At 38.0% G+C, this 17110-nt stretch overlaps 1 protein-coding gene across 3 annotated transcripts in view; it reads left to right on the forward strand.

Moving 5' to 3' along the window:
• Positions 1-17110, forward strand: part of Matcap2 (microtubule associated tyrosine carboxypeptidase 2) — a 44183-nt gene that overhangs the window by 21940 nt on the left and 5133 nt on the right. For all 3 annotated transcript variants that reach the window (XM_020182915.2, XM_074065292.1, XM_074065293.1), the window contains 4 exons: positions 6755-6898; positions 8432-8564; positions 9236-9541; positions 14714-14811. In XM_020182915.2, coding sequence (XP_020038504.1) covers positions 6755-6898; positions 8432-8564; positions 9236-9541; positions 14714-14811 — 681 coding nt within the window. The remainder of the gene's footprint in view (positions 1-6754; positions 6899-8431; positions 8565-9235; positions 9542-14713; positions 14812-17110) is intronic.

The following is a 17110-nucleotide window of genomic DNA, read 5'->3' on the forward strand; positions in this document are numbered from 1 at the left end:
AGGGCCTTCCTTACACATGCTAGGCAAGCACTTTACCACTGAGCTATATCTCTAGCCCCCATTTTCCTTTTCTCAATAAAAGAAATTTAACTGGAAATAAAATACCTTAAATAGTAGGCTTTCCTGACATAAAATTTCTTTGAGGTTTTTGTTATTGTACTAGAATTGAAATAATGTTTTATTTTTGCAGACCTCAAATTGGCAAAATGGTGAAGAGGAAGAAAAAGTCAGCCTTCTTATTTTTTTTTGGTAAAACTGGGGTTGAACTCTAGGGCCTTTTTATGATTCCAGACACTTTTACCACTTGAGCCATTCCACCAGCCCCAGCCTTCTTTAAATTATTATTCTCTCTTGGGCTGGGGGTAGGGACATGGATCAAGTGGTAGAATGCCTGACTAGCAAGCTTATAGGTCCTTAGTTCAAAACCTCAGTACTGTAACAGCAACAAAACGGCCTCTCCTTAGATGACAATTTTCTGTCTAGCAAATCACAAATCTTTCACAGATACCTTGAAGTTATAAGTCTTCTTAAAAGGTTGTTTTGAGTTTAGTATGATCCATAGAAGCTTTGTATATCAGGTTGGAGGAGTGAGGTCAGTTTCTTAACCTAATAGCTAGGAAGATTTTCTTACAGATCAGAGATGGAAATACCCCAGTCAGATTGTATGTCCTTAGAAGTAGGTATGACCTTGATAACTCATTGAAAGCTTTGTTGATTTGCTTTGAAAACTCAACTAACATGGACATTCTCAGGTTCTTATCTTAACAGGGTCCTTCCTAGGATACAGCTTGAATATCTGTTTGTACTATTATGACTGGTGAAAGAATACTCTGCAATACTAAGCTATTTATAAATATTTTATCCTGGTAGCTCTTCCACCTCCTTTTCCTACTCACTCTGTGTGTATCCAGATTACTCCTAATCCTGATAACACAGCATACAGAGGGAGCGGGGGAGCACCAAAGGGGAGCAGAAGGAATAGGCTATAAGTGACAGTTTATTTCTTTGTCTGGTTTTGATATTCATTGAAGGCATACTCAGTGTCTGGATTCAGCATATGTAGAATATAATTTTTAAAATAATTTGGTTTGTTTCTTTTTTATTATAATCTAATCCTAGCCTGTAGTTTATGTTACAGAAAACTCAATTATTAGCAAAAGTGTTTTTTGCTGCCTTTAGTCTCTCCCTGCTGTCCATACTGTTGTCAGGGTCTTTCTAAGGTGAAAATCTAATTATGTTACTTCCTTCCTGAGAAACTTCAGGGCTCCTCATAATTCATGTTAAGAGTACAAAATCTTTAGCATGGCCTTTCACCAAAGTCAACTCTATACTCCCACCACAGACTTGTGCAAACACCTGTCATTACAATTTATCCACTGTTAACATTTTCAGGTTGTCATCTTCACCATCAGATTGCTCTCCTTTATACCAGTGTGTTTTATTTATTTCAATTATTCCAGATTCTAGCACAGTTCCTGGAACTGAATGAGTTTCCCAAACTATGCTATATTCACTTTATTTGATTTCTGTGTACTTTTGACAATATCATTGCCTTTTTCCTGGAATGCATTCCATCTCTTCTAATTCCCCACTTCTATTTATCTTTTCTCACAATACTTTTAACTCCATCAAAGTATTAGTACATTATATATGTTTACATGTCTTCTCTGCCAGTCTAATGGCAGGAGAAGGAACTTATATTCTAAAATATATAGTAACAGTGATTGACACATAGAAGGTGACCATACACAACCTTTTCACTGGTATGTCAGAAATTTTGTAAAGCACTTTATAAACAACAGTGGATTCAATATTTGTCTGCCAGGGGTCAAGCTCAGCCTACATACATGTTTTGTTTGGCCAGCATGGTAGGGTTTTTTTTTTTTTTTTTTTTTTTTTAGTTAGAATGTAAAGGTGCTCTTCTTTTGCCTCTCCCAGATATCTTTTAACCAGTAGCTTTACATGATGCTTTCTGCTTGCATCTGAAAGTGTTTGAGTGTGTGAACTGATTGATTTATGGCAACATTGCCTTAAATGGAGCCCTAGTGGTCTGATTGAGTAATCACAAATCTTTATAAAATTAATTTGCTGTCAAGAAGTAACTGTCATTGAAAAACGTTAGTATTTAGAATTTTGCTTTTCATTCTGACGCTCTAAAAGAACCAGAATGTGTGTGTCCCATGCTTATTTGAGTAAACAACTTCAAATTGTTCTGTTGGACATTGCATAAGAAAAAGGGGACACAGGTTGGGAAAACAGAATTTTATACTCATCTCCAAGATTTACTACATGTAGTGCCATAATAAAGATTTGGGGAGTTTTTGTTTAACTTTATTTATTTATTTTGGCTTAAACAACAGAAATCTATTTATCACAGTTCTATGGTTCAAAATCATAGTATCGTAGTTGAGTTCTGATGAGGATTCTTCTTTTTTTAATGTTTTTATTAGTATATAATAGTTGTACAAGATGTTTTGTTGTGACACTTCGTTTAACTTATTCTAATACTTTTCTAACTCATTTGGGATTGGAACCTTTAAAAATGATATTGTGTAGACCACTGTACCTCAAGAAAAATTTGGGGAACCATGGCTTAACTTAAAGGACTGACCATGGTGGAGGTGCAGGGTTATAATCCTAGCACTTGAGAAGCCAAGGCAGGAAGATCATAAGTTCCAGGCCAGCCCGGCTATAGCAAGGTCCAGGCTTAGACCTTGCTAAGAAAGGAAAAGAAGGAAGGAAAGAAAAGGACTATCTAGTTTTCTACAGGTATTAGTATTTGCCTGAGAGGGTAGTTCTAGATTTTAGATTTTTCTGAAAAGGAGAAAAATGGAGTGTTGGGATTAGATACTAATTAGCAAGGCAAGAAAGAGGTTACCTTGAATGAATAGTAAAGAGGACAAACCAATGACTTTAAATTCTAAACTAAAACCTAGCAGTCTTCTGCCAAAGTTAAGAATTCTAAGTCATGTGAGAAATAGGTTATAAAGCACCCTCTCTCCTGCCCTGCCCCTTTTGTTCTCACAACCACCTCTGTGGTAAGTAGAGCAAGGATCTTCATCTCCATTTTGCCAGTGAAGAAACAAAACCTGAGAAAGGCTAAACAACATACTTACAATCACAGTCAGTAAATGATGGGGCCCTAGTGTAAAACCAGGCTTTCTGCCTGCTAGTATTTCCACAGCATCAGCCTATCTCATACTGTATCAGTGTCCCCTTTGTGTATAGTTTTTTATTGAGTGAAAACTGTTTTTCATTAAGAACGGAGATAGGTTTTTAGTGCATGACTGTTGAAGTGGCTCATGATTGATGGTCAGATTTCCAAATTGCTGAATAGTAAACAAAATCAGGAAGTAAACTGAAAGCAGATCATGTTGCAGAATATTGAGATTTTTCAGAAAGTCTTTTATATCATCCAAGAAAATGTTCAACATTTTATGTAGAGAAAATTTTCATTTTATGGATTAATAGTTGAAATACATTATTTGATTACTCTTTTTTTTACAATAGCTTTCGTAAGATAAAATTCTCATGCCATATACTTCAACCATTTAAAGAGTTCAGTTCAATGACTTTTAATATGTTTAGTGTGTTAGTATTTTTGTTATTGAGACAAATACCTGAAAGAATCAACTTAAGGAGGAAAGATTTATTTTGGCTGGTGGTTTCAGAGGTTTCAGTCCATGATCAGCTGACTGCATTGTTTCTGGGCTGTGGTGAGGCAGAAGAACATGGTAGAAGGGCATGGTAGCCAGGAAGCAGAAAAGAGACAGGAAGGGCATAGGGCAAGATATAGCTCCAAGGACATGGACAGTCCATATACAGTGACCTACTCCCTCCAGCTAGACCCCACCAACTAGTTTCTAAAACTTCCCAACATAGCACACCATGTAGACCAATGCTTCTGTTCATGAGCCTATGGGGAACATTTTGTACATAACATTTAGTTATATAACAATCACCACTGTCTAATTCCAGAATTAGTTCTCTACTTATTAGCAATCACTCCCCATTTTCACCAGCCTGCCAGCCCTAGACAAATACAGTCTACTTTCTCTTTCTATGTATTTACTTACTCTGGACATTTGATATAAATGGAATCATTAATGTGATCGTTGTGGTCCTTTATGAACTGCGCAGGGAAGATTGTTTCTTTCTTTTTTGAGACAAGGTCTTTTTATGTAGCCCAGGCTGGCCTGACCTTGAACTCCTGATCCTCCTGCTTCAGCTTCCTGAGTGATGGGATTTACAGGGCACATCACCACACCCCTCCCTGGATTGTTTCTGGCATCTTGATATGTCTCTGAGTGGTTTCTTCTTATTAACTTACCTAGAAGATAATAGAACTTTGGAGAATAGTTTCACTTATGTGCAGATGGTAAAACTCACTGCTTTGGATGTGCATTGCAGTCATACCCCTTTCCAGCCATTCTCGTTTCCTGGTGGTCATGTGATCAGTTTACTCAAGTCTTTAGATTTAGGGCTGGAAAGTGTGATCACAGTGGTAGAGTGCCTACCTGGAAAGTACAAGACTCTGAATTCAAACTGTAGTACTACAATAAATAAATAAATAAATTACAGTAATAAATTTAATGTTAGTTGTCTGTATTCCATGTGTATCCTAATTTTCAACATTTTCCTCCTTTTCCTGGGAATTTTCGACATTTATCATTGGCTTCATTAATTTGTGAAGAAAAACTTGTACTTTCTAAAATTTTAGAGTTTCCTATAGCTTGCATTACGTTGAACCAAATAAAACTGTTCATATGTGATCGTCATATGATGCTCTTTCAGAGGTATCTTCTTCATTGGAGTTTTCAAGGTAACTCCTACCCACTTCCTTGTCTTCATAGGGCTTATGTTGTCTTCTTGTTCCTATTACGCATCTGTGTTTAAGAAGCACCTTATTGCTGGGGGCTGGTGGCTCACGTCTGTAATCCTAGCAACTCAGGAGAATCATGGTTCAAAGCCAACTTGGGCAAATAGTGCACAAGACCCTATCTGGAAAAAACCATCACAAAAAGAGGGCTGGTGGAGTGGCTCAAGGTGTAGGCTCTGAGTTCAAATCCCAGTACAGCAAAAAAAGAAAAAGAAGCACCTTATTCAGGGCTTATGTTGGGCTGAAGACATGTTTTTAGTGTTTTCACAAACACTGAAGTCTTTCCCAACAGACTGAAGAAACTTAAGATGGACTTCTTTAAGATTTGGTCTAAAAAAAGTTCAATGCTAAAAACAAAAGTTGGAAACTAATGTTTTAAGGAATGTTAAGGTAAACTGTTATCCAGGAAATAATCTGTTTGGACTGCTGTAACAAAATACCATAAACTGGGTAATTTATAAACAGATTTATTCCCCATAGTTCTGAGGGCTAGGAAGTTTAAGATCGGGGCACTGTGGCAGATCAATGATGATAAAATAGTTAATACGTATTGACTTTTTTATGCCCCAGATGCTGTGCTTTGTGGACTAAATTTTCTCAGTCATGAAGTAGATATTATTATTGTTATCCTCATTCACAAATGAGGAGACAGAGTCACACCTATAGTGATCAGCCTGTGGTAAACACAGCTAGAAGGTGAGAGAGCAGGATGTCAGCTCAGGTAGTCCAGTTCTAGAGCTTGTACCTTTAATTTCGTTACGAGTCTGACAGCAGTCCAGAAACTACAGACTTTATGTAACATGCATATGAATCTTCTGGTTCTTTCACAATTCACATAAGATATATTTGAATTTTCTAGTTTGTTTCCCAAAAGGCCTTTAAAGAGCAGTTTTCTTCTTCCTTATGTTTTCCTTTCTTTCTGGCTTTCCCATTGATACTGATGATTTGTATTTGTTACCAAATTTTTTTAGTCTTCCATTCTGCATATGTGTGTTTGTAGAAAAATATCTCAACTTTCATATTCCTTTGTTGTGAAAGTTAATTCAGAATGAAAAGTGGTAGTAGTAGCACCCTGCCCCAGGTGAAAGATAAAAGTGTTCTTATTAATGTTGAGACCGTTTTCTGCCAAAGAGTAGCCCGGTAAAACTGTGGCTTTTTCAGATTGACAGAGAAGGCACGTTGATTCTTCTTTATGTTCTTAAAATTTTGAAGGTTTTTTTCTTTATTCAAATAGTAATTGTAGGCTATGAGGGCAATCTGGCTGCGACATCTGTCACCCTATTGATCGCCAGGGTTGATTCGGCTGATCTGGCTGGCTAGATGTGTGTCCCCTTCCTCCCTCACTGCTCCATGTGCGTCCCTCCCGAAGCTGCGCACTCCATCGAAGAGGACGACCATCCCCGATAGAGGAGGACCATTCTTCGGTCAAGGGTATACGAGTAGCTGCGCTCCCCTGCTAGAACCTCCAAACAAGCTCTCAAATAGTAATTGTAATCTAGTGACTAGTGTGGGGATAGACCTGTTACTCTTGAGTTTTTCAGCTAAACCACCAAATTATCTTAGAGAGAAGCCAGCAGCCTGTCTGCCCACCTTCTCACCTGTCACATGTCAGCACTGTATGCAGCACTTGAGCCCCTCTTTCTCTATGTTGAGGGGCAAACACAGAGAAAGAGTAATTCTAAGTGCATAGACATTTGTACAGATTGGTGAAAGTGAGTGGAAACTGTTTAAGCTTAGAAAAATGTGGTATCTAGGTTGCAGTTTAATTTGGTTATCAATATTAGAACAAATCTTGATAAATAATGTCATGGTTTAGCTTATTACTCATCTCACAGTAACATGAAGCTGTTTACTTTATCTCTTTTTCTCTAACAGTCCATCAATATTATGGAGCTAACTTTACAGAAATATGGAAGTTACGAAAAATTTGAACAAGCAACTGGTGGTAGCTTGTTATCCAAACCTCGAATCTGGAGTCATGTTAGGAAGTACATGGTAAAGGAAGGCTGCCTGGGAGAGGTGAGAATCATGAGTGAACACAGGGCACTGGCTATGGCATTCTCATCTTCAGTCAGTGCCACATGCATGGTTTTCTCCTGCAGGTTCTGTTTCCCTAAGCCTATTTACTCAAAAATTAATCACCAGATTTCTTGCAAAATACCTAAGTTCTTTGTGTACTTGAATTATTGTAATGTGTTTGGTTTTTTCCCATTTCTCTTGTCTTAATGCCATTCCCATATAGCTTGTGGAATTGTGTGAATTACTTTACCAAAATCATTAATGAAGCCAGGTGTGGTGGTATGCATCTGTAATCCCAGCCCTTGGGAGGTGAGGCAGGAGGATATCAAGTTCAAGTTCAAGGTCAGCCTTGTAAGATCCTATGTCAAAAAATAAATAAATAAAAAGGAAAAGAAAATGGTTAATGAAGAGATTCTTCTCCTTGTTAGTAGTCTGTTCTTAACGGTCAGTCCCAGAGCTTTAGACCAGCAAGGAGCAGGATTCCATTCTTGTACCTTGCACCTTCTTTTGCTTCATTACAGCTAATTATAGCTAGAAACTATATTTGAGAGACCCCAGGGCTGCAATACAAAGTTCTCTGTCTTCCTCACAGACCCATCTACTTTGTCTTCAATCCAATAAAAAGTCCGTGAATTTCCAAAAGGTCACAATTAGAAGGTTCAGGACTGGAGGTGTAGCTAACTGGTAGAGCGCCTGCTTTGCAAGCCTGAAGCCCTGAGTTAAAACCCCAGTTCCACCAAAAAAAGAAAAGTGACTAAAGAAAGCTCGGACTGGTGGAGTGGCTCAAGTGGTAGAGTGCCTGCCTAGCAAGTGTAAGGCCCTGAGAGATCAAACACCAGTACCACCAAAAAATTTAAAAATTAGAAGGTTCAAAGGTAACTAAATGTGCATTTCACCTACCTTCCTTCCTTTCTCCTTTCCTCCCTCCCTCCCCTCCCATCTTTCTCCTTCCCCCCTCCCCTCCCCTCTTTCTCCTTCCCCTCCTCTTTTCTTTTTTAACGATACTGAGGTTTGAACTCAGAGCTTTCATGCTTGCCAGGCAGGTGCTCTACCACTTGAGCCACAACTCCACCTCTTTTTACTCTGGTTATTTTGGATATAAGTTCTTGGTTTTTGTAAGTCCACCTGGACTGTGATCCTCCATTTTACACTTCCCAACATAACAGGCATGACAGGCACGTACCACCGTGCCTTACTTTTTTCCACCTCACTGTAGTGGAACAACAATCCTCCTGATCTCAGCCTTCTACATAGCTTGAGAGGACAGGCACACACTACCACCCAGCTATTGATTGAGATGAAGTCTTTTTGCTTTGAACCATGATCCTCCCAATCTCAACCGCTCAAGTAGCTGAGATTACAAGCATGAGCCACCAGTGCCCAGCTTCACCATCTTGTTTTCTGGGAACTCAAGATAGTTTTAAACAACAACAAGAAAAGTATTAAATTATTGCCTCATTGTTTTCTGTGAAAGGTTTCCCCCTGCCTATACATTTTGTTTTATTTGTGTGTGTGTTTCCTCCTGCTCCTTAGATTGTAGTTCATCTCACTGAGGACCTGCTTTCCCGAGCTTCAATGACAGTAGTAAACGGATGTCCAACTCTTACCATCAATGTTTCTACTGCACGCGAGCACTGGCTGGAGGGCATGCTGAGGCATGAAATAGGTAGGACAACCCTTTCTGTTTGTTCATTGTAGTATCAGGAAGTGTTCCCCAAAGAAATGATCTTTTACTACGTTACAATGTTTTCTTTTTCTTAGTAGTATTTAGCAAAAAGTCATGAGGTTGTTCAGCTTCACTTGGATTAAAGGTAGTATGTTTATATCTTATTTCAAATTAGATTTTTAGGGCACTGTCTATTTGTATTAAGCTTGGAAGGTCACTTAACTCCTTTGGATTTCAGTCCCTCACTTTAAATTGAAAGGGTTGAATTAAGTGTCTCTGAAATTCTTTTCAGATAACAAATCTATATTTCTTCTCTTGAACAATATAGTTACAAAGGTTATACCTCCTCTGATGATATAAACGGGCCTTTTGAAGGTAGCATACTCCTTCATCTGGCTAAATTAGTAAGTAATTAATTTTTTATGGTGCTGGGGATTGAACTCAGGGCCTTGCTCACGCTAGGCAAATACTCTAATGCTGAGCTCCACCCCAACCCTTTATGCTACATCTCTGACATTTTTTTACCATCTTCCAGTAGTATCACACAAGGAACAAATCTTTAACACTTGGGCCTTTGGTAAACATTCCAGATCCAAACTGTGGTACTTTCCTTGGAGAAGAATTAAAACAAGAGTGCATTTTCTTATTATTCATGTGCCTTTTCTTCATAGGCACACATTATTTTCGAGGCATTAATAATCTCCAGCAGCCATGGAACAGTTGGAATGGACGTAAAAAACATGAGCTAAAACCAAACAATCCTACAGAGGAAGGACTAGCAAGTATTCACAGTGTCCTGTTTAGAAAAGACCCCTTTCTTTGGAGGGCTGCCCTCCTCTACTACACTGTTTATCAAGCCAGTCTAATGTCCTTTTGCGAACTCTTCAAAGACATTGGCAAGTTTGTCAAGGACCCCAATACAAGATGGGATTATTGTGTACGAGCCAAGAGGGGATGGACTGATACTTCCCAGCCAGGTAAGTATCCTTTGATAATGGTAGGTTTCTAACTCACTGGCTAGTTATATACTGATTTTCAGATCATACCCTAATCCCTGAATCTGAAAATTCATTCACCTATGAAAAATTAAGCCTTTATTACTTGTGGTCAACACTAGTTTTCCCAAACCACACTCTCTCAGAATGTTTTTGTTTGTTTATTATTGTCAGTAGGACTGGGATTATAGGTAGGTACGTGCCACCACCCCCAGCTCTCTGAGAATTATTTTCCTCCAGATCATTTTGAAACTTTCAGACCAACACAATATAGAAAGAATAGTAGAACAAGTGGAGACGTGCCTGAGCCGCAGACCAGTCTGGCTACATGGTAAAACTCTGTCTGGAAAAAATAAAGAATGAATACCCATATACCCTGAATCTAGATTCACCAATTGTTAACTTTGCCATTTTCACTTTCTCTGACTTAAAAAAAAAAAAAAGCTTTATTGAGATAATACTTCACATGTCATACAGTTTACCCATTTAAGATGTAAAGTTCAGTGGTTTTCTTGAATATTACAGAATTTTATACAACCATCTCTACTAATTGCAGAATGTTTTCATCACCCCCAAAAGATACTCTTATTCATTAGCTGTCATTTCCCATTTCTTCCTCTCCCTCTCCTTTCAGCATCCACTTTTAGTGGTTTTTACTTTTAGTCTCTGTAGCTTACCTGTTTGGGACATTTCATCTTAGTGGAAACTGATGCTTTGTGGCTGGCTTTTTCCCATTGGCATGTTGTTTTCAATATTCATTTGTATTACAGCATTTGTCAGTATTTCAGTCATTTTTATTGCTGAATTAATATTCCAATACATACATAGATCACACTTTCTTTATCCATTTGCCAATTGGTGGGCATTTGGTCTATTTCTACTTTTTGGTTATTGCAAATAGTGCTGCTCTGAACATGACTGCAAAAGTTTGTGTGCAGACATGCTTTCATTTCTCTTGTATGTATACTTGAAGTGGGATGGCTGAATAATACAGTAACTCTATGCTTAATCATTTTAGGTACCGCCGGACTGTTTTCTGTAGTGGTTGCACCTTTTTACATTCCTACCAGCATTGTCTGAGTGTTCCTCTTTCTCCACATCCTTGCCAATACTTGCTGTTTTCATTTGTGTTATTTGTCTCAACTATTTTCACTTTAAAACTAGCAGTATTATTATTAAAATAAACTGATAGGTATAAAGGAAGAGATTCCTCATTGTAGTTTTGAATTGTGTTTACCTGATGATCAGTGATAACTAAGTATCTTTTCATTTGCTTATTGACCACTTGTATATCTTCTTTTGTTGTTGTTGTTGCGGTATTAGGGTTTGAACTCAGGGCCTATACCTTGAGCCACTCTACTAGTCCTTTTTTGTGGTGGGTTTTTTCGAGATAGGGTCTCTCAAACTATTTACCCAGGGCTGGCTTTGAACTGCAATCCTCCTGATCTCTGCCTCCTGAGTAGTAGATTACAGGTGTAAGCCACTGGTGCCCAGCTTTTTTTTTAGCTTTTGAGGTGGGCTTTCCTTATGGAGTAGAGCCCATATTAGCCTTGAATTTATAATCCTTTTGCCTCAACCTTCCAAGTCCTAGGATTACAAGTGTGTGTCATCATACCCAGCTTGTATATATTCTTGAGAACTCTCTACTTTGATCTTTTTTTCAGTTTCTTAATTGGATGATTTATCTTTTTATTATTGAGTATCCCCTCCATCCCCTGAACCCAGGTCCTTGTACAAGCTAGCCATCCCTTTGACTTTTTTTTTACCAGTATTGGGGTTTGAACTCAGAACTCTGTGCTTGCTAGGCAGGCACTCTACCACTTGAGCTATGCATGCCCCCAGCCTTTTTTGGCTTTAATTATTTTTCAAACAGGGTCTTAGTTTTTGCCTAGGACCAGTATCAGACTGCAGTCCTCCTATCTATGTCCCCCACATAGCTGGAATTACAGGTTTGAACCATCATGCCGAGCTTATTTGGTGAGGTGGAGTCTTGTTAACTTTTTGCCCAGGTTGACCTCAAAGTGTGATCCTCCCAGTTTTGGCCTCCCCAGTAGTCAGTATTACAGGTATGGGCTGCCATGCGCAACCCCTTTTGATATTTATTTATTTATTTGTTTTTGGTACTGGAGATTGAACTAAGGCCGGAAGCTTACCCTTTTGACTTTTTAATGTAAGTTTTATATTTGACATTTCATTCTTAAAAACTTAAGCATGCATCTCCTAAAAATAAAGACAGTCTGCTACCTACCATAATCATTATCATACTTTAAAAAATTAACATTAAATCAGCAATATCAATGAAAATACACACCATATTTAAAATTCCCCAACTGTTCCAAAAATGTTCTTTATAGCTTTTTGTTTGGTTGTTTCAGATAGTGTCTCATATAGTTTTTCTTTTTCATGTGGATCCAATCAGTGCTTGTAAATTCCTTCTGGCAGTTAGCATCTTTTACTGTGGGGCAGTCTTCCCCACCTTTTTATTTTTCATGATACATGCAGTGATTGTCATGATGCCATAGTGACTTTTGCTGCAGTGCAGTGCAGTATTCTTCTAGAATTCTGGGTGACTTTGATTCTTTCCCTGAGATTAGTTGCAGTAAACATGTTTGGCAAGAAGTCTGCATAAGAGATGCTGGGTTCATCAAGAGCCAGCTAATTACAGATTGTCTCACCACTCAGCATCTGAAAGATGCTAAGGTTGGTCCTCAGAGGATGACTTAAGGAGCACTTTCCTTTCTAAAGGTCCATTTTCTTCTTCCTCTCTAATTAATGAATATGGGGTGACAGACCGTGAACGTCCTGTTCTCTACCAAAGTTTCCCCTAACGATTTTAGAGTCCATCAGTGCTTCTTGGTTTCATTAGGGATGTCTAGTATAATTGTTTCTATCATTTGCCTAAAGACACTCAAGGCAAAGAGTCCAGTCACAATGCATGTTGATGTTTACAAGCAGGATATAGTGCTAAGTAAGGGTGCCACTCTATTAAAAAGTTACAGCATTTTTATCAGTACCCATAAGACTTCAGGTTGCCCACAAAATTTTTTTTATTTGCGTTTTGTTTTTAACAAGATATAGGAAGAAAAGTTTATGGTAATACAAAAATGTCTTTTGGAAAAAAAAGGGTAAGAATTAGGCAATGTTTGTTTAGGAGTCATTTTGATCTTTGGATTAGCTCAAAAAATAAAAAGAATTTCTTCTAAAAGGATTTTTAAACTATTTATTTGGAGCTTAGAAATACTTACGAGGGGAGAGGGTTTTGTCACCAGAGTAGCCCAAGTCAACATTTTGTGCCAGTGGTAAACTTGTGTGAAAGTGTGGTGCCCTTGCCAAGTACTGGTGACTCACACTTGTAGTCCTAGCTACTTGGGAGACTGAGATTGGGAGGAGCAGTGGTTCAAGACCAGCCAGGGCAAAAACTCAAGAAACCCAATCTCCAACAATAACCAGAGCTGCTTTTCATGTGTGAAGCCTTGAGTTCAAACCTCAGTCTCACACACACACACACACACACACACACACACACACACACACACACACACAAGTATGATGTCTGAGACACACACACACACACACACACACAAGTATGATGTCTGAGAGCCAGGACCAGGCAAGACAGGAAGCAGGAAAGAGGAGGACATCTGTCCTCTGTCTTTGTGTGTGATAGCCACCCAGGCTGCATTCCTGATGAGCAGTATGTCTGCTGTTTCCCATTCCTCATACAGGACTTTCCTATTGCCCTTGTATCCTGTGGAGGCATGTCACTTTTAGACTAGTCTCTTTTATTCCCTTTCTTTGCATACTTTTTTTTTAGCTTTTATTATGGAAAATTTCAAATGTATATAAAACAAGAGCAATTAACATGCTGACACCTCCTTAATACATTACTGTATCTTAGCAATTTCTGACCTTTTCTAGCTGTGGTTAGTCAGTTCTTTCGTTTTCCTGTAGTATTGAAATCCAGTTCCAACATCATGTCCATGAATTTGTCAGTGTCTCTGAGGAGAACAATAGTTTTCATGATTGCCATGCTATTAGCACACCTAACAAAATGAATAGCTTAATATATGACTCTATATGGTACAATTTTAGTCTTGTTTGGTGAGTATAGAGCAAAGCTTTTAAAAACTTACACAAGTTATGTCAGGATGAGCTGAAGGTTTTCTTTGATTGGAATGTCTTTTTCTAATGAGCCTCAGCTCTCATGAGGTGTCCCTGCTTTTCATGTCTTCTTCATCTGCAGTTTTTCTATTCCTAATCCCTAAGTAGTCTCTAAAATCTAGTTCTAATTGTTGTTTTCATAGGGAAAAGCACTATCAAAATCACTTAGAGTGTTTTTTAAACCCTTGTCTTGTTTAAGATGGGGTCTTAAACTTGAGATCCCCCTTCTTCGGCCTTCCAAGTAGCTGAGATTATAGGTATGCACCGCAGTGCCCAGCTTCATAGTCTTTTTTAAGGAGGGGCAGGGATGTTATTATATAATAAGAAAAACAAAACAAAAGAAAATAGGACTTTGTAAAATCCTGTGTCTCCATACGCCCCTGCTGAGACCTAACTACTCTAAAACTGCCCCCAACCTTCCCCATCCAAATCCCATCAACAAGTTTATGTTCCACGTTCATACTTGTATACAAAATATGTTAACTGGGCTGGCAGACTGGCTCAAGTGGTAGAGCACCTGTCCAGGACCTGAGTTCAAGCCCCAGTACCACCACCAAAAAAAAAAAAGTGCATCAACCATATTTCTTCTCCTTTACTCTACCCTCCCATTAGTACCTTCTCCTTAACATGACCTGTTTTACATTCCTTTCCTTCATTGCTTAGGTGTGTGTTCATTTTTTCAGTGAGGATTTTGCCTTGGTATTTTAACTTTAAATATATTGTGCTTAAATCGGTCCTTTAACACCCCTCTATTACTCTTCTTCACTCTTTTGGGTGAAGGAATTCTTAAAGCAAATGTATCAGTCTGCCTGCTGTGCTGGTACTTGCAAGACCTCAGATTTTATGTCATGAAGGTAATAAAATAAATTTTGGCAAATTCAGATTTTTACAATATAAGACTATTCTTGCAGTAAAGGGGATGGATTAGTAGTTTCTGATTTCTTAATGGTTTTTTTAAACATAAGAAAGTAATCACTATTCTGATTTCTCCAGGGTGTTTCAGTAAAGATCAGGTGTACTTGGATGGAATCCTTCAGATCCTCCGATACAGAGAGTCCATAGACTTTCATCTTCTGACTGCCCTGGGAAAGGTGAGTAAAATAAATGATTCATGATCCCCAAACACCCCAGGCTAGCATTTCCTCAAGCTTGATTTTATGATTAAATGAGACTGAGGTTCAAACTTTTTTTACATTGTTATTGGAATAAGTTTTCTCCATGTGATAACATAAAGGAAGAAATATGCTGGCAGAGTGGCTCAAGTGGTAAAGTGCCTGCCTAGCAAGTGTGAGGCCCTGAGTTCAAACCCAGTACTGCACACAGAAAAAAAAAATGGAAGAAATATGTTTATGTCATAGAACCAAATGACAAATTTTGGGGGGATTGATAAGTGATAAAGAGGGAAATATGTACAATTTTATTTTTATATGCATCTTTTTATAAAAGAATTTTTAAAGTTAATTTTAAAGTTAAGATATACTTTCCCCCTTATTATTTCCTAAGAATAGGGTATTCTTAGACATAATACAAGTTTTTAAAGTAATTCATCACAGGCTCATGCCTGTAATCCTAGCTACTCAGGAGGCAGAGATCAGGAGGATAGAGGTTTGAGGCCAGCCTGGGCAATAGTTCCTGAGACCTTATCTAAAAAAAAAAAAAACCTTCACAAAAAAGGGCTGGTAGAGTGGCTTGAGGTGTAGACCCTGAGTTCAAACCCCAGTACTGGAAAAAAGAAAAAAAAAATCTAAAAGGGCTGGTGGACTGGCTGAAGGTATAGACTCTGAGTTTAAACCCCAGTACTGCAAAAAAAAAAAAAAGAAATCACTAGTTATGGATGCAGCCAAACACCTAAGGAATTTAGGAAAAAATAAAGGCGAAAGAAGAAAAATACGCTCCACTTAAAATTTCCCAAATTGTTTCTGAAATATTCTTTATAGCTCTTTTTTTTTTTTGTGGTCCAGTGTCCAATCAAGATTTATGCATTGTAAAAACAACAGCAACAATGCATTGCATTTGGCTGCAGTCTTTATCTCTTTATAACAGTTCCCCGACCCCATTCTTTTTTGTTTTTGTGACATTTTAGGAGTTCAGGACAGTTTTCTTGATAATTTCTATGTTCTGGATTATCAGATTATTTCCTCTTAATGATAATCAGGTTAAACGTTTTTGCCAAGAATACTACAGAAACAATGTGTGTTTTCCATTGCATCCCATAGAAAGCACATATCATTTTGCACCATTATTGGTGATGCTATATTTGATCTCCTGGATAAATTAGTAACCACCACCTCTCTCCATCGTAAAGACACCTTTCCTGTATTGTATTAGTAAGTAACTTGTGGAGCGATGCCTATGAATGGAGTGATATTCCCTGTCAACCTTTTAAGGACTGGCATTAGCATCCTCTGACGATCCTTGTCAAAATCAGTTATTAGTTAGTAACAAAATAGAGATCTTGTTACATTTCTTCTTTCACTTACTCCCTCACTTTTTTGAGGCATTTTTACAGACTTACTCCTTTTTATTTAACTAGTTCACGACTGTTCCCATGTTTTTTTTTTTTTTTTTTAAATGTGTCCCCATGTTTTCTGGCAAATTAAAATATCTTGGCTCATCTTACACATTTTCTACCCAAATCTTAGATTAGCTGTTTCTTCAATAAAGCCTTGAATACTTTTAGTGCATAATAGTATTTAGAAAACAAGATATAAACTCAAGGTATGTCCCTTCTATTGGGGTGCTGTTGCTTCTAGACAGTTTCAAAGAGGAGATCATGTATGTGTGTTGTGAATCATAAGGGCATTCCAATTTAAATCAGACCCCACAGAATTTTTCACAGTTAACCTCCCCATCCATATTTGTATCTCCCTTCTCTTAAAATGAGGGCCTTATTCCCCAATATCAGTTTAGACATACCTCAAAGAGATTGCAGGTTCATTTCCAGACTACCACAATAAAGTGAGTTACACATTTTTCTTGGTTTCACCATGCATATAAAAGCCAGGTTTCCATAGTGTAGTGGGTATCACATTCACCTAACACAATGCACAAAAAAGCTGTGTTTAGAACCAGGCAGGGTGAATCACACTTGTAATTTCAGCACTCAGAAGATTGAGGCAGGAGGATCATGAATCAGCCTGGGCTGGGTACAGTGGCTCACACCTGTAATCTTAGCTGTTTGGGAGTTTGAGATCTGAAGAATCGAGGTTTGAGGCCAGCCTGGGCTACATAGTGAGACTTTGTCTTAAAACAACAACAACAAAAAGGGTTATGTTTATACTATACTGTAGTCAGATAAGTATATAAGAGCATTATGTCTAAAAAAAACCCAATATACATACCTTAGTTTAAAAGTACTTTATCACTGTCTGGGCACAGTGACTCATGACT

Source organism: Castor canadensis, chromosome 2 (assembly GCF_047511655.1).
Source record: "Castor canadensis chromosome 2, mCasCan1.hap1v2, whole genome shotgun sequence".
NCBI lineage: Eukaryota > Metazoa > Chordata > Mammalia > Rodentia > Castoridae > Castor > Castor canadensis.